The sequence below is a fragment of the Procambarus clarkii genome, chromosome 39 (assembly GCF_040958095.1).
Source record: "Procambarus clarkii isolate CNS0578487 chromosome 39, FALCON_Pclarkii_2.0, whole genome shotgun sequence".
In the NCBI taxonomy this organism is placed as follows: Eukaryota; Metazoa; Arthropoda; class Malacostraca; order Decapoda; family Cambaridae; genus Procambarus; species Procambarus clarkii.
This window is the reverse complement of record NC_091188.1, coordinates 13,602,644-13,620,659: the sequence shown is the minus strand read 5'-3', so window position 1 is coordinate 13,620,659 and position 18,016 is coordinate 13,602,644. Positions and strand designations below refer to the sequence as shown.

Genomic DNA, 18,016 nt, shown 5'->3' with positions numbered 1-18,016 from the left:
ATGTCCTCCAAGATTATGAAGTGTCCTATATAATAGTACTTGTACCAATACTGAATAAATTTCTGGCCTTGTGCTAATATAACAATTTTATTTACCTAGCAAGATATGGGTAAAGGTATACAGGTACTGTATAGCACACTGCTATAACATGTGATCTGTGATTGTAGTTTCCTGAATTTTAATGGCATCTTGCAATAATGATGATTGTATCTTCACAGATGGTCGCAGGAAGTTCCCAGTTAACCATGGACCAACATCTGCAGACACACTTCTACAAGTAGGGGTTGCACGTTTCTTTTAGTAAAGAACTGCATTATTTTCATGCAGATTATCTTTAATAATATGAGTTAAATTTTCATCCTTAAATGTTCTTTGCTTTAGAAAGAGTATGCATGTTTTACTAACACTGTTGCACTGTGTGTATATTTTTCCAAACTTGAGCATGTTTGGTGTTAAGACTTGGGGGGGGGGGGGGATTACTTTTTACCATTACATTTATTGTGCTAGGTTTGAAATTGTAATTGGGGTCAGATTAGCCTATTGTACTTTATCCTTATCCCCCTCAATATCCTAAGATAGACATAGGGACATGCCCACCATCATTCTGGGATCTGTCTCACCCTCTCTCTGTTCCTTGATTTACCCCATGCTCCCAAACTGATTTTAGACCTTAATTGCCTTTAATTTTCCTGCCGATTTCTCTAATCTCTTTATTGTGTGTAGGTTTTGCTAATGTCTTGTAATGTTGACACTCGTATACTTCCTCATTTATACCTTTTTAATAGTCACGTACTTTCTATATCTTAGTACCCGATGGTTGTCACCAAATTTCTTATAACCTGGGTCTTGATTGCTTGAGCAAAAACACTAGCAATGAATCTGCTTAACCCAATAATGAATGTTTACACTACCTATAGCAACTATGGATGGAATATACGAAGCACTTTTGCACTAAACTGTTCTGTTTCTGTAAAGGGCCAGAGAAAAGGCAGAAACCAAGCCTAATTTACTGGGCCTAGTATTGTCCAACCACTTGAACTATTGTAAAGTGGCAAGCTTGTTTCTTGCAGATTAGTGTTTATTTCCTGATGGTCCAAGTGGACAAAGATACAAACTAGTACTGTATATTTTGCAGATAGAATTTTCCTGGGTAGATGATATAGAGGACTTGACTCCAATCCAATGTTGATAGTCTTTCAATAGGCCACAGAAAATGTAAAGTTCCAATTACTGCACTATGGAAAATTAAAAATATCGAAGCAGAAACCAGACAAGTCAAACCGAACAATTGAAGAAAAAATAAGCAATGTAAAAGATTGAAGAATAATCATGTTGGAAGATTTTAGTTTTAACCCTTAAAAAGGGTGCAATACATATATAGCTGGGGTGAGTGAGTATTGCAGAATGGCGCACCACAGCTATATATGGTTGGGAGTACCACATAAGATTTAAGTCCCATGGCTACATGGGGTCCACATAATGTTTCCCAAGGCTCTTCTAAACGGACAAAATTTAAAAAAAAAAAAAAAAAAAAAAAAAAAAAAAAAAAAAAAAAAGTGGGTAACATTCCCAGGTACTCGCCTAATTGTGCTTGCTGAGGTTGAGCTTTGTCTCTTTGGTCCCGCCTTTCAACTGGTGTACAGAATTCCTGAGCCTACTGGGCTCTATCATATCTACATTTGAAACTGTATGGAGTTAGCCTCCACCACATCACTTCCTAGAGCATTCCATTTATTAACTACCGACACTGAAAATTCTTTCTAACGTCTCTGTGGCTCATCTGGGTACTAAGTTTCCACCTGTGTCCCCTTGTTCGTGTCCCACCCGTGCTCTTCCACCCGGTAAATTCCCCTGAGAATTTTGTAGGTGGTTATCATGTCTCCCCTTACTCTTCTGTTTTGGGAGGAGGAGTGGGAGGAGCCCAACACTTTTGGGCTCATGTAATTCTTTTGATAATTACTTGCTTATCTTCATAAGGTGTGAGAGCCTCGGTACCGAGTGAGCAACCAAGGCTAGTGCATGCAGCACAGGCTAATAGCATTGCTGTTCAGCTTAACAGCATTGCCTAAAAATGTCAATATATATGTAACTGGTATTATTTAGCCATGGTAGTATTACAGAAGAGCCTGACTGTGATAGACTGTATACAATGATCAGTGATCATATATCAGTGAACACAGTGCTGTTAAATATGTTCAGTTCTAACCACAGCATACTGCCAGTGTTTCGTTCATCCAAGAATCTTCAAAAGACTTCTCATGCTACTTTACTAAATATACTTGTGAAAAATGAATTTACAGGATTTGGTGACAGGATTCTGATAATAGCAGCATTGTGGTGAGAATTATCGGTGTGGGGGGAGTATAGTGGGAGGAGTAATCTTGATGGGGGAGGAAAGATGGCATTATCTGCTGACTGTGTGGCAACCTCCTGTTGTCTGGACTTGCCATACCAGCTTAGTGATTGCTATGGTGAACACAAATATAGGTACGTGTGTGTGTGTGTGTATAACAGCAAAAAGTGTTGGGAGGAGCCCAACACTTTTGGGCTCGTGTAATTCTTTTGATAATGATTTGCTTATCTTCATAATTCCAATGGTACAAAAATGTGGATTTCTTTAGTCATTCCATCTGCCGTTGCTAATTTGTACTAGTTCCCCCTTTCCAAGCAGTTGAAGCTGTAATAATTGAGTCTGAAGAGGAACTTTGCAATCAAATTACCTTTAGGATGGCAAATAAGCAAGATGTAAAATTTTATAACTATACTGTAGTTCAAATTTGTTAATGTAATACTTGAACATTCTTTTACAGGATGCTGCCAAAGTTTGCCGTCAGTTCATGGACAGGGATCCTGAAGAATCCCGCTTTGCTATTGTAGCACTCACTGGTTCAGATTAAGATGAAGAAAAAGTGCCTTAGTTTTAAGATCTAAGAGTCATCTGGTTATTTACTTTATCAAATACCATTGATTATTTTGTTCATTTTTGTTAGTACTTGAGGGAAGTGTTTTATTTAAAGCATTTGGGAAAGGTAATTATTATTTGGTTTAGTTTTGAGGACATAAAAAGGTTCATTATAGCAATGATTAAATGTGCATTATTAGTGCATTGAACCAAGTTTCTTCCTTACCCAAATATAGTAACTTATGGAAAAAGTTGTATCTGATTGGGCACTTGAGCCAATGCCAAGTCTGCATCTTGTCATGTTATGCTGTAACTTGTTTGGTCATATTGAGTGATAGCTGACAAGATTTAAACCAGCACTTTCTTATATTAATGAACATTCCTAACTAGTGAATACTTAAATTTTAGTTTGTGTAAATTGTGATTTTTATGCATGCTAAGATGATGTTCTCGTGTAGCTCAAATTTGTGAAGGACAAATTTTCCTAGACAGGTAGGAAAGTTTGTTCCACAAGCACTAACTTGTGTAATGTTTGTCCTTTAAATTTTGCACATTTGGGAAAGATTGTAATTAAGATTGCCAGTTTAATGTGATGAATCTCATGACTGGTTGTGGCTCAAACCACTACTAAATTTATGGATCATATCAGTCTAGAATTTAAGGTGTCTAAATTCACTGTACCAACATAAAAGTACCACAATTTGTATTTGCAGGCTTAAATAAATGATACAAAATTGTAATTTTTAATATTTTCCTTTTGAAGAAAGGCAAGCATGTTACTGTATGCCAGTCTATATATATATGTAAGAGCTATTTAGTTTGTATATGGACACATGATCTATTACCCCCAATAGATAATTGAAACTGTAACCAAAGGTTACAAGCAATAGTTTCTCAGTCCTTAATTATATAAAATGTAAATTGTTGATGTAGGATCAAGGTTTCTTAAAAGTAATTATAAAAAAATGGCAAGCCAGGAAGGCTTTCGGATTCTTAAAAACAAATTTCGGCAAATTGAACTTTTACCACTAGACCAAATATCTCTACCAGTTGGCTTCTTTTTGGAGGGGTCTGAATAAAATTGAGTAGCAAAAAAGACTGCCAACAGCAGTTAGCCTTGTGGCCACCCTAGCTGGGCAATGTAAATGCCTCGTGTAAACCAAAGTTAGGTTTGTAATGGGGCATTTGATTGGATATATGTAGAGGTGGGTATATGGTTTAATGAAACCAGCAACCAGTTTCATTTCGTGGTTGCTGTTTGGACACCATACCAGCTTAACACTTTGCGCGGATGAGGACTCCGCCCGGAGTCGTGTTTCGCCTACCCGCTTCCGCGCTGTGGACATAAAATGTCCTGAAAAAAATATTTGTATAAAATTCAATTTTAATCCGATTTACTTTGGGTTTGTTTCAAACTGCGCGCCATGAGGCTCTTTCTCACCACTAGGCTGCATGGTACAATAAGTTCATGAAAGGTGTGGACCACTTTGATCAAATGGTATTGCCATTTTACCAGGAAAAGTCACAAGTGGACCTAAAAGATAACGTTTTATTTCCTGCAAATGGCTTTGCATAATGCCTTTGTTTTGTACAAATACAACACAACTGATCAAAAAAAGCTAACATTGCTACAGTTCCACGAGGTGGCAAATTGGGCCCTATTGTGCTGGGACCCGGAAGATTGGCCTCAAACTGCAACAGTATCTCGACACTTGCGGCACGCTCCAGATATAAATAATGACACAGGTCCTGCCTATGCTGACGCCATGCAAACTTTTTGCATGGCGCCCAAATTGCTGTTGGGCGCTCACGGCGAGTCATCTTCGTAGTTATTTATTTGGTGCTGGTATCCCTATACGTTTCGTGACTCTTTTTACTGATGTTCTTCTAGAGAATTTTATTGCGAACACGTTGGTACCAAAATGAAATACGTAGCTCGAGAACTAAGGTCAGGAGAGTAAAGAGAGTATACACATTTTTGTTTTTATGCTTACGCGGCAAAAACGCCGCGCGCACATACCGCTTTTTTTTTTTTTACCTTCGCCGGGCGTGCGAAAGTGTTAATTATACAGCCATGGTGAACAAAATGTGTAGGTACCTATGTATATTTAATGCGTATATAGTGTAATAACTGAGGGTGGGCCAGAGACTGGGCAGTGGAGACATTGATCCTTAGAATCTTCAACAGGAAGGTGGCAGAAATGTTCATGGAAATTGGATTTACTATTTTAATATTAAGTTAGGTTACAAAATTAAGTTCCTATGAGTGTTTTAGGCATGAGGAAGTTGATGGGCCTGGTTTGCAGATCTTGAGGCTGGTTAATTTTAAACAGTTTTGCTTAAATAAATATTCTATATCTGCGTAAATAAGTTTAATATAATTTCAAGCTATGAAATGTTTGGACCATGGGAAAGCCATAGGACAACTTAATTTTATAGCATATAAAGATCCTTTAGACAAGTCCATCCTCAAAGCATACTGCAATCGCAATTTAAGATTTTCAAACTAAAAGTACCACCTTTAATCATAACTTCATAAATGCAGTTTCTCAATGTTGAACAATTTATGAATTCATTAATATTAAAGTTCTATAACTTCAATACACTAAAGATAACTAAATAACCTAATGAAAAGTTTAAATTTGTAGTCAAGGCACATCAATCTTCACAGTAGACAAATGAGTGCAGTAATTCCTCCAGCAATACACACAAATGGCAACCATGTCTTCAGTAAACCTGCAAAACTGAAAAGTAAAAATCATAATTTATCTTCAGTTTAATAAGTGCCAACATGTTAAGCAAAAAAATAATGAAAAGTCACCAATGAAAATGTTTTGAGGCATCAGCATTCAACCCGTCTTCGACTCAAGTCCATTACATCCAGCGGTCGACCCCAGACGCATTCATAAATTTTTACATGCTGTTCATTCAAAATGGGAATTCTCTCAAATATCTTTATATGCACAATATGCTATTATAATATTTAGGCATAGGTTAGGTGTTTAGGTTCTGTTGGCGATTATTTGTATTTATAGTACGTGGGCGAAGCATTTATAACGTAGTTCGAACAAGTCTTCAGCAAAGCACTTGTTCCGGAAGTGTTCGAACGAAATCAGTAGTCTTGTGTAAACCATTTGTCATTCATAAATGGGGTTTGGTGGGTGCATGGAATTACTTTTGGGTCTTTGTTTGGAGAACGGGCTGCAGTGTCTGAAATTGTACTAGTCTCTATCCTAGGAAAATCTTGCCATAAATATGAGCAATACTGGAAAGATTCTAGGTCTTGCTGCCAATAATCAACTTAGAAAGGACATTTAGGTGGCTGAGGTTTGGAAAACTTTACCGATTGACTAAATTATTTTGGTAGTAAAGAATGGACTTGCGCAGTCTCACTATCCATAAAATTTACTAAATGGCAGATTGACTTAAAATGTCAGTATGGACCAATTAAGAAGAGCATTACTAGTACTGTATCAGGTGACCACTTGTATACTGTATTAAGAATGGCATCTACATGAAGCATTGGACATCTCAAATGTAGCTAATCCTGTAACAAGTCCTCAATAATCTATCATGATAAACTTGGTTTTAGCATCAACACAACACTTTAGGGGCCCAAATCATTCATTCATTATGGGTAATAATGAAAAAACCAGATTCATAGAAAATTAACAAGCTAGCCTATAAAATGATCCAGCCTAAGTTTTGACATTTGTAACCCAAAAGGAAACAGGGTGGGATAATCTACTGCAGGAGTAGATATTGCTTAATTTTCTTTTTGCATGCTTAGTGGTGGGGCTACAACCTCAAAGCAGGGAAGTTTCATGGAAATCCAAAAAAACAGAATTACAGACCCCATGGAAACAATGCATTGCTATTTGTATAAAATTAAATAAGGATACGTCTTGAGGTTATCTTGAGATGATTTTGGGGCTTTAGTGTTCCCGCGGCCTGGTCCTTGGCCAGGCCTCCACCCCCAGGAAGCAGCCCGTGACAGCTAACACCCAGGTACCTATTTTACTGCTAGATAACAGGGGCATAGGGTGAAAGAAACTCTGTCCATTGTTTCTCGCAGGCGCCCAGGATCGAACCCGGGACCACAGGATCACAAGTCCAGCGTGCTGTCCGCTCGGCCGACCAGCTCCCGGTTTGCTACATAGCAATGTCTTTGCTACATACCAAAGTTTATTTGATAATGTAATTTGTCATTAATTTTATACGTCCAGTATATCACGTACTGGTATGTCCAGTATATCACTTAACCAAGGTTAGTGCATGCAGCACGAGCTAACAGCACTGCTGTTCAGCTTGTGACCGCAGCATCACCTAAAAATGTCAAAATATATATGTAACTGCTATTATTTAGTGATGATAGTATTAGAAAAGACCCCCTGACTGATAAAAATGACCAGGTGACTTGGTTACTATCATCACTAAGTAATTATCAAAAGAAGGCACCAAACCGGGAAGGCTATGTAGCACCATCAAATGTGCGGAATAATCAGAGGGCGCTAAATATCACCAAGGATGCCAATACGAGAACAAAAACGCATAAGGCGAACGATATCAAAAGTATCCGAGTCACCAAGAATTTTATTGAGGGACAGGTGACTGCGAGGGGCGGTCGGAAAGCAAGACACATGCTCGTCCTGGAAGTCAGGACATTCAAGAAGGACATGCACGACCATAAGAGGGACAATGCAATTAGGACAATAAGGAGCAGGGCGGCGCTCCATCAAGTGACCATGGGTTAAGTGAGTATGGCCAATACGCAACCTCGCCAGAGCTGTTTCCCATCGCCGGTTACGGTGGTAGGAGGACGGCCACGAGGAAACACAACATTTAAGAGTACGTAGTTTGTTACCAGTAACAGACGACCAAGAAGCCTGCCAACGGGTAAGGATGGAGGAATGGATAACCGGGTAAAAGTCGGAATATGGAATACCTTTACGAGAGATGGGACAAGAGCGGACAGCTTCCTTGGCGGCAGCATCCGCACGCTCATTTAAAGACACACCAATATGGCTGGGAACCCAAAAAAACTCAACCGACTTAAATTTACTGTGAACAAGAAACAGCCAATACTGGATCTCGACAACTACTGGATGAACCGGATTAACGGACCCGAGAGCCATGAGGACACTACGAGAGTCAACAACAACTACAAAGGAAGACTGACAACGAGAAAGCAGGAGACGAAGAGCATAGAGAATAGCATAAAGCGCTCCGCTGTGAAGACGCTAGTCTCCGGAGGTAAGCGACACATATAAGTGCGATCAGGAAAAACAACAGAGTAGCCAACACCATCCGCAGACTCTCACCCATCGGTGAAGACAGAAACGGAGCAGGAGTGAGAAGAAAAGGTTTCAAGGAAAAGGCATTTTAGAACCGTAGGAGGGGTAAAAGCTTTAGTGATGCGGGTCAAGGAAGTACAAAACTGCGGAAGGGGGACTCTCCACGGGGGCAAAGAAGGAACAACACGAGGAGAAACATTAGAAATACGAACGGAAAGAGAATCCTGTAAGCGAGATAACCGGACAGAAAGAAGGAGGTTGTGAAGAGGAACAGGAACTGCAGGAGGGGTAAAAGTTAAAGCACGACAGATGCGAGAGGAAGGATGTTGTAAGGACCGCGCAAGATAGCGAAGACAGTAGACTTAAAGAGACCGGTGACTTAAAGAGACCGGTGTCCCAGCAACTATGTACCGGGCAACGGATTCCAGCGTCTCAACAGAAGCTGACCGAGAGCACACACGACGTCCGTTAGGAGAGTGATGGACATCAGCCCGCACCGACAGGCGGCGGGGAGAGTCAATAAACGGAGGAGAAGGATGGGAAGGAGGATCGGAGGGAGACGAGGAAGAAGACACAGGAGACATGACAGACCAGGTAGAAAGAAGGGGAACCCCAGACAGGACCAGGAGGGGGACCCTTTGGGACAGAACTCAAAGGAACAGAGGAGGGGGCAGTGGGCATATCAAAGTTCAAGGCCCGGAAAAGGTTGTGAGTCTGAGGAAGGTGGGAAGGACGAGGAGAGGAAGAGCGTAACATGCGAGCATAAGAGACGTTAGCATAAGGCGGGAGCCGGCGAACCTGGCGCCTCGCCTCAGGAAAAGATAAATGCTCCCGGTGCTTCAAGGTGAGGACGGCTGCCTCCAGCTTGTAATAGATACACGCACGGAAGGAGGTAGGATGGGCCTCACCGCAGTTGAGGCAGCGAACCTGGGAAGAAGTGCACTCCGACTTAGAATGACCTTCGCCCCCACACAAAGGACAGAGAGAGACAGTCCCAGAGCAGCGGAGGGCACTATGCCCAAACCTCCAGCACTTGTTACAGAGCCTAGGAGAAGGAATGTACTCCTGGACAGAGCACCTGGCACCAGCAAGAATGACAGAGGGTGGAAGGGTCCTACCATCAAAGGTAATTAATCTTCACAACCCAAAGGGGTTGACGGTGACGACCACGAGGGGAACGAGTAAACGTGTCAACCCGGAGGACAGAATGGCCCTGGGCATCGAGGATATGCCGAATATCATCGTGGCAGTCCTGCAGATTCCGAACACCGGTCGCAACATAGGGCGGGAGGAGAATAGTGCCAACACTGGCATTCAACTGAGCGTTCTTTGAGACCTGAACAGGGGTCTCGCCAAGGCAGGATAAGGCAGCCAAGCGGGAAGCTGCATCCTGAGAAGGAGCAGCAACGACACGTGTACCGAGACGAGTAGGGTTGAAGGTAACAGGCATCCAGGGAATCAACAAGATGTTGATGGAGGGAGAAATCGTCAGGAGGCACAGAATCAAAAGGGAGGAGATCAAAGTATTAGGCCCACGAAGCGGGACCAAACAAGGCTTGATAGGCATCAGAACGGGAAAGAATCGAGCGAGTGCGGCTGTGTCGAAGACGGCGTTGAGAACCCCCAGAGAGAGAGGGGTTAAAAGGCGCAGTAGTTACAACTAGAGATGGAGCCGTGCCAGGGAAAGAGGTAGTCACCACTGGGGGCTTGGGGCTCGACCCAACCACAGAGGAGGGAGGGAAGCCAAGGGGAGTAGTCAGAGAGGCCAAAGGAGGAGCAAGGTCGGGGCCCAATGCAGCGGAGGTCACAGAGCCTGGTCTTCCAACACAGACCGACTCGGGGGCATGGTCGCCCACCCCACGAGCCTGAGAAGGTAAAGGAGGAACAGAACACAACATAGGTACGAACCATAAACATTCATTCACGAATGTGCCCCCACACCCACCATGGAGCCACAATTAGAGGCAGGACACCCAACAAGATGCTATCGCCGATCATGCTGGGGCCTCCTAGGGGTGCGTTGTGAGTATATGCCCCACAAACGCCACCTTAAGAACCGTCAGTCCGTCGAGATTGGGTTCAGTGACGAAAGGGGGATTGACAATAAAAGGTTCCCCTTGCTCTCGACGTTGGGTACTACAGTTCTACGGGTGCAAGAGTTTGCCTTGTCAAGCACCCGAGCGTCAAAAATAGAAGAAGTTCAAAAGAATAACCAAAACATGCAAAAGGTCGGCAGGAAACGACAAGCAGATAGGAGAAGAGGGGGGAGAAAAATGAAACAGAAGGAAAAGGAAATGTTGTTCAGCAAAATTTGAGAGGACAGTAGCAAGAGCACAAGGCTACAAAAGGACAGAGGACTGTCCTAAGGAGCATCACACTCCGGCAGCCATCCACTAAGCCCACCTCACGGCATCAACGAGCTGAACGGGGAGGGGGGTGGGGGGTGGGTATCATCACTAAATAATAGCAGTTACATATATATTTTGACATTTTTAGGTGATGTTGCAGTCACAAGCTAAACAGCAGTGCTGTTAGCTCATGCTACATGCACTAACCTTAGTTGCTCACTTGGTACCGAGTCTCTCACACCCGGGAATGTTATCCACGATTTTTTTCAAGATGGAGTCCTCAGACACAGGATGTGAGCCCCGTGTACCTACGGGAGTTTTGAATCCTACGCCATACCTACGAGCGTCCTGAGCACCCCTGATCTAGCGACTCAAGGTGCACTGCGCAGTGCAGTGGTTAAAGATTATATAAATTTGGGTTTGCACTTGGTCTTATCAGCAATATACATTAATTTAATTTATAACTCTGACATGGAAGATGCCTTTCTCTTCAAAATATTCTGTCAAAGCAGCACATGCAAGAATGTAGATGTGCATGATACCACTCAACTTTAACAAGTCGAACTTGGTCTCGGGCCAGGCTTGGGACGTAGAACAATTCTCAGAACCCTCCAGGTATGCTCAAGGTAACTGATGTTGTTCCCATTATGCTCTAGTCAGGTCAGCATAGTCATTGATACACTGGACATACAAAAATTAATGACAAATTACATTATCAAATAAACTTTTCAAATATGGTAATGTGTCCTTATTTAATTTTATACAAATAGCAATGCATTGTTTCCATGGGGTCTGTAATTCTGTTTTTGGTATATGATTTCCATGAAACTTCCCTGCATTTGAGGTTGTAGCCCCACCACTAAGCATGCAACAAGAAAATTAAGCAATATCTACTCCTGCAGTAGAAGACTATCCCACCCTGTTTCCTTTTGGGTTACAAATGTCAAAATTTGGGCTGGAGGGTCATTTTATAGGATGATAAACCCACATTGTTTGAGTTAGGAAAGTACTATTTGTCAAGTATAGATACTGTTCTTAAAAAGATTCCCCCATTTTGCACAAGCAAGAGAATGTAAGATTTTAAGGGTTGACAAATGTTAATCTTGAGTTCACTTGAGACAGCTAAGCAAGTCCCAGCTGTGTCTGGGTACAATTGACAGGATGAACAACCCAGTGGGTTTTCTTCCTATTGGGGGGTGTTGTACATGCTGGTTTGGCAGTTTGCCCACTCACAGTAAGAATTGTGCTGCCCAATAAACTCGCCCCTCTTGAGGTTATCTTGAGATAATTTCGGGGCTTAGCGTCCTCATGGCCCGATCCTCGACCAGTACTCCTTTTTGTTACCCCCCCCCCCCCACCCAGGAAGGAGCCCGTAGCAGCTGTCTAACTCCCAGGTACCTATTTACTGCTAGGTAACAGGGGCATCAGGGTGAAAGAAACATTTTGCCCATTTATCTCCACCTCCACCAGGGATTGAACCCGGAACCTCAGGACCACGAATCAGAAGCGCTGTCCACTCAGCTGTCAGGCGCCCCTTTTTGCCCTGCCCCTCAAGGCAAAATTAAAATTAAATTAACTATCTTGAACCCAATAGTACCAATGGCTTCCACCAGGTGGTCTGGAATCCTAAGCCAACAACTGGCTGGCCACAAGGTCAGTTGGGAGTTGATGCACAATGAACTGATGAACCTGGTAAGAACCTGGTAAAGAAGGAGCTAGCTGGGCTCTACCAGAGAGAGGCATTTCATTACATTCAATGCTAGTTTTCTGGGAGGAGCCCCTTGGTGGCTCTCTGAAGCTAATCACAGAGAAGGAAAACATGGTACATTCTGGAGGAAGAATGAAGGCAGGTATTAGGATGAAGAAGAAGAGACTGTGGGGACAGGAAACCCAGCCCAGAGCAGCATAAGACTGACTGGGACCAGGAACATTGACCAAATACCAAGCCACAAAGACCCCTGCTAGATCTCAGAGTGTGAATATCAACCTATAACATATTAGAGAAGACAGCATCCAATGCAGAATATTTACAAACAACATGGGCACAAAGGTACACTGCAAGCTGGCTAGCTTTGATGATACTGCGAACAACCTGAGTACATACTGTAATACGATCCTTGTAACGGGGGGGAACCAAGGAAACAGGGTCAACCAACTAGGCAGTCATCCAACCTGTCCTCTTAAAAATAACGTCGCTTTTGGCCGTTTACCCGTATGGCCAAAAGTGGACGTAATTTGAAAATGAAAAAAAATGCATATAAATTTGGGATTTTTTTTTTCAACAACAGTAAGTTAAGGGTCCTTTGATAGGTTAGGTGGGCAGGAAATTCTCATAAAGTTTCAAAACTTTATGGAAAACGTTAATTGAAAGTTTCCTCTCCTAACCTGTCCGAGTAGGCTGGATGACTCAAACAGAAAACGAGACAGTACGTCACTTTTGTGAGTCGATTTCATTTCAAATTATGTCCAAATTTGGCCATAGCGCGCATACGAGCGAAAAGTGACGTTATTTTTAAGAGGATGGGTTGAGTCATCAGCAGAATTGGATGCACATTGGTAGCATCAAGGTGCTACCCTGGATACACCAACTGATGCACTGCAACCAGACCAACTAGGTATCTATCACCAAAGAACCCCTCAGGAAGCCAGGCGACTCATTCTATGCCAGAAAAAGTGGCGGCTGCGCCTGAACAAACTGCCCACTAGAACCAAAAGAACAGAACCCCCCCCCCCCCTTCCTATGGAGAAGAACATGAAGCTCCCTAACACTGCAGCCAGAAGCAAAAGCCTACAAAAACATCCCAGACAAAACGGGCAACCACGAACCAAGGGAATGAAAGAAACACCAACCCTTGTCAAGAGACCAAGATTGCTCAGGAGCATGAGCTGGCCACAGATGAGACAACACACAAGACAACTTGCAAAGCACCACCAAAGCCACAGCAATGCAGAATGCAAGCAACAGAGGCATTCCCAACACTGAATGATAAGAAGCGACAGTATTAATCATAAGATGCCAATCCAATAACAACCACGACAAAAATGACAATCACGAGAACCGACATCGGTGAAAGATGATGACAAGACAAAGAGGTGAAAGGAGTGCCAGGCCACTTAATAGTGCCACCATGAAGAGAAGTGCAGGTTGGACATCAATAACCCAGCTACTTACTTTACACTTTCGCTCGGCGACTACTCAGCATTGCACCATTCATTTAGTAGACGGATTTATGGTGACGACACAATGCTGCGTCGTCCGTTAAAAACTGTGCCCAGCATTCGCACTTGACTGTGGGAGAGGCGCACCATGGTTTTGGACCTTATATGCCTTATATATAAAGTTGAAAGGAGTATACACCTTTTATTGTGCTTGATTAGCACTCACGGGGGTAACACGAGGGGTAACAGAGCAGAGGAGGTCGAACCAGTGAGGTACATCACTGTGTTAATCTGCTGACAGATGCAGTGCCACTGAAAAACATCCAAGTTCAGACACTTGGCCAGAAGAGCCAGAAACCAAGGCTTAGCCAGTCACCATGAAGCCAAAAGGATCACTCTTGCCCAAATATGCCTATAGTCTGGACAGAACCAGATCAATAATTGAACTGGGGGGAAAAAGGAAAATGAACCCCGATCTTGACCAGTCCAGCCGAAAGGCATCTACCGCAAGAGCCTTGTGATCGGGGAATGGAGCCGCATATGGGGGAAGATATTGGTTCCATGCTGACATGAAGAGGTCAATCTCTAGGTGACCAAATGTCTCACAAAGCCAATAGAAGGAGGCATTGTCAATGGTTCACTCTGTGGAAATGGGACGGAAGTGAGATACCCCATCCGCAAGAGTGTTGGACACATCGTGCATATGAACCCCACAAGAGAACTAAAGTAAGCCCCTGTAGTTCTGGAAATGAGCAACCAGGAAGCAGTTGGAAAGGAATCAAAGAATTTAGCCCAGAGATAGGTAAATCTTCTGCAAAGACTGCCACACAGTTGGAAAGTCATGCAACATGGAGCAAAATATCCTCTGCAAAAGAATCAACACTCAAGAAGGGTTGAAGGGCACTCATGGACCCTCTTCATGCTTCTCCCAGCCCCATCCTCCTCATGCTTCCTGATGAACCATCATCGGCTGGCCCCAATGATGGCCACGGGGCCATCATGGTTGGCCTCGGAACAGAGTCGTATTCAATGCCCAACGCCTAGGACAGAAAGACTTTGTCCCAAGGAGAAGGATTGGAGCTGGTGAGTGGGTGTGAAGGCAAAGGCTCCACATTCCTGGTGAGAAGAGACAGCTTAACTGCCTTTGCTGTCAAAGTGAATGGTGCCACCCCTAGAGAAGGCCAAGCTACACCCCAAGCTAAACCCTGGCCCAACTCTGAAACCCTCAGACACTTCGGAGCCAGAACCAAGAGAAGAGGGAAAGACCAAAAGCAGGGAAAGGAAAATGAGGTGCAGGCTGTGTCCAGCTGGAAGTTCACCAATGCCTCCATTTCCAAGTCTGTAAACACCATAGGGGCCAACTCCTGGGCATCCAAATGAACCAACCATGCCATGAACCCTGAATACAGAAAAACCTTGCCCTTAAAGCTGGAGCCTCCTGGTAAGCTTCCTGATAAGAAGCAGGCTCAGAGAGATTAGAGACCTAAATGCACACAGATCCCCGGTGGAGGCAGAAACAAATGGGCAGAATTTTTTTCCCCCTGTTCACCTAGCAGTAAATAGGTACCTGGGAGTTAGACAGCTGCTATGAGCTGCTTCCTGGGGGTGTATAACAAAGAGGAGGCCTGGTTGAGGACCGGGCCGCAGGGATGCTAAGCCCCAAAATCATCTCAAGATAACCTCAAGATGGCCGGAAATTAGCTGAGGAGGAACCTGCTGCGATAGTTAGTGACCCAAAGAATCCACTTCTGGATTCAACCACATCAGCAACAGGACTGACCTTAGAGCTGGCTGGGGGCTCCAGGCTGCCTGGTGGCATCCATTGGTACCTACAAATCTGAGCTAGTTTTGAGTGAAGCGATTGTTCTGAATGAATCACTTGCAAAGTCATTTGGCAGTTTAGATGCTTCATTTTCTATGAACCTTGTAGTTGTCTGTAAAGCTTCACTGATTTCCAGGATGTTTTTTCAGTGAGCATGATGATAACCATTTCTGCTTTCTGCACCTCTGTGAGGCTAGGTTACAGCCCTGGTCTCTGGGAGGCCAGACAGAACTCTGCGACTGATGTGAGACTACTCTGCGAGTAGTGGGGAGCCCTCTCAGCGAGATAGCATCAGGGAGCCACCAAAGGGCTCCTCCCAGAAAGTATTGGTTAGACAAATAATGAATGAAAGTGGTTGTACATAAATATGGTGTGCCTCTACATAATTATTATGGACCAAAAGGTTTTGCAGATTCATTTTTATGTTCTTATGCAACATAGAGTCCTTGGAGGAAAATTCAATTAATGACATATATCCATAAGTAGTTGAGAAATAGGTTGTGTTTTTCTAGTCTCCAGCAATATTAATCAATAGAGTACAGTGCTGACACATTTCAATATAAAAATCTACTTATCTATTGACACCACTAATATTAACAAACAGGAAATATGCAATACAAAAGCGACAACTTGTGCAATTAAATACATACCTGACATAGTGGCCATGAATCATTATCATACAGCAGACCTTCACCATGTTCCATGACGTAGAGGAATCATAGTGCATTAAGTTCAGAGCCATGGCGACATGTGAATGACAGTTATCACAAAACAAGTTATGCTGTAATAAAATCAAGTATATTAGCATAATAGCTATAAGTGAATGGGGCATTAAAAGCAAATTAAGACATTATGGTAACATTAAAGAAATATAGTACAGTATCACCAACCTGCCTAAAATTGGTCAAGAACTAATTTACCCCTGAAAATGTAGAAATCATACACAGTATGGTATCCACTTGATTTAATAACCTATATGGGAATATATCCTGCTTGATAAATCCGGAGGTATTAAAATGTCTAACTTTGGCAGGCAGGCAGGCAGGAGAAAAGGGGTGCACAACACAGCCCAAGTGCTAACGGGCATGCAGGTCATACACCACTTTCAACCAGCATTAAATGTAACGAAACACCAATTTCTGGGTGAGCCCAGATGACTCCCAGAAGCTAAGATGGTTACCATCTATTGGGTCATATCAGCCATAGAGTACTAGAGGCCTACCGGAGACCAGAGCCAGAACCCAGCCCCCTCACAGAGGCACAGGAAATGGTGACATTTATTTTCACCACCTTACCAGGGAAGGCAACCAGAAAGTTAGTGAGTCAAAACAAACTACTGCTGCATTCAAAAAGCAGTCTCCATGGTGTAGTGGTAAGACACTCGCCTGGCGTTCCGCGAGCGCTATGTCATGGGTTCGTATCCTGGCAGGGGAGGATTTACTGGGCACAATTCCTTAACTGTAGCCTCTGTTTAACGCAACAGTAAAATGTGTACTTGGATGAAAAAACGATTCTTCGCGGCAGGGGATCGTATTCCAGGGACCTGCCCGAAACGCTACGCGTACTAGTGGCTGTACAAGAATGTAACAACTCTTGTATATATCTCAAAAAAAAAAAAAAAAAAAAAAAAAAAAAAGAGAGACAGAAGCCTCAAAATCAGCCAAAAGAACCCCCCAGTTATGTACTGTAAACAAATGATCAAATTCTCTTGGAACTAGCACAAGCTTGTTTGCACCACCTATTCTGGCCAAAGCTAGAATATGCAGCAGTTGTGTGGTGCCCATATCTTAAGAAGCACATCAACAAACTGGAAAAGGTGCAAAGACATGCTACTAAGTGGCTCCCAGAACTGAAGGGCAAGAGCTACGAGGAGAGGTTAGAGGCATTAAATATGCCAAAACTAGAAGACAGAAGAAAAAGAGGTGATATGATCACTACATACAAAATAGTAACAGGAATTGATAAAATCGATAGGGAAGATTTCCTGAGACCTGGAACTTTAAGAACAAGAGGTCATAGATATAAACTAGGTAAACACAGGTGCCGAAGAAATACTGTATAAGAAAATTCACTTTCGCAAACAGAGTGGTAGACGGTTGGAACAAGTTAGGTGAGAAGGTGGTGGAGGCCAAGACCGTCAGTAGTTTCAAAGCGTTATATGACAAAGAGTGCTGGGAAGATGGGACACCACGAGCGTAGCTCTCATCCTGTAACTACACTTAGGTAACCAATGTTATCATCAATGGCGTGACTTCTCCACCACCTCCCCCTTTCATTTGAGGGGAGGGGTGAGAGGTAGCTCACCACCTGCCAGGGCCTGAGCTGTAGTGACTCAGCCAATGCTGTAGGATATGAGGTGACAGTATTTGCTATGAAATACTGATCAAGAAAAGTCAAGAAAGGAGAACACCACACTCAGAAACCAAAGAGCATCGATGAAGGGAAAGGAAGTGGTGAAAGGAGCACCACGAAACTTAATACTACTGCCAAA

At 43.1% G+C, this 18,016-nt stretch overlaps 2 protein-coding genes across 8 annotated transcripts in view; one reads left to right on the top strand and one right to left on the bottom strand.

Annotated features, from left to right (window-relative positions):
* Uch (Ubiquitin carboxyl-terminal hydrolase) overlaps positions 1-3,637 on the top strand; it is a 79,372-nt gene extending 75,735 nt beyond the window's left edge. For all 3 annotated transcript variants that reach the window (XM_045746072.2, XM_069338384.1, XM_069338385.1), the window contains 2 exons: positions 219-277; positions 2,811-3,637. In XM_045746072.2, coding sequence (XP_045602028.1) covers positions 219-277; positions 2,811-2,897 — 146 coding nt within the window. In that variant the 3' untranslated portion in view covers positions 2,898-3,637. The remainder of the gene's footprint in view (positions 1-218; positions 278-2,810) is intronic.
* Positions 3,638-5,116: 1,479 nt separating this feature from the next.
* Positions 5,117-18,016, bottom strand: part of LOC123760403 (transmembrane protein 222) — a 57,409-nt gene continuing 44,509 nt past the window's right edge. For all 5 annotated transcript variants that reach the window (XM_045746077.2, XM_045746074.2, XM_045746075.2 and 2 more), the window contains exons 4-5: positions 16,176-16,306; positions 5,117-5,646 (exon numbers count right to left, since the gene is read on the bottom strand). In XM_045746077.2, coding sequence (XP_045602033.1) covers positions 5,568-5,646; positions 16,176-16,306 — 210 coding nt within the window. In that variant the 3' untranslated portion in view covers positions 5,117-5,567. The remainder of the gene's footprint in view (positions 5,647-16,175; positions 16,307-18,016) is intronic.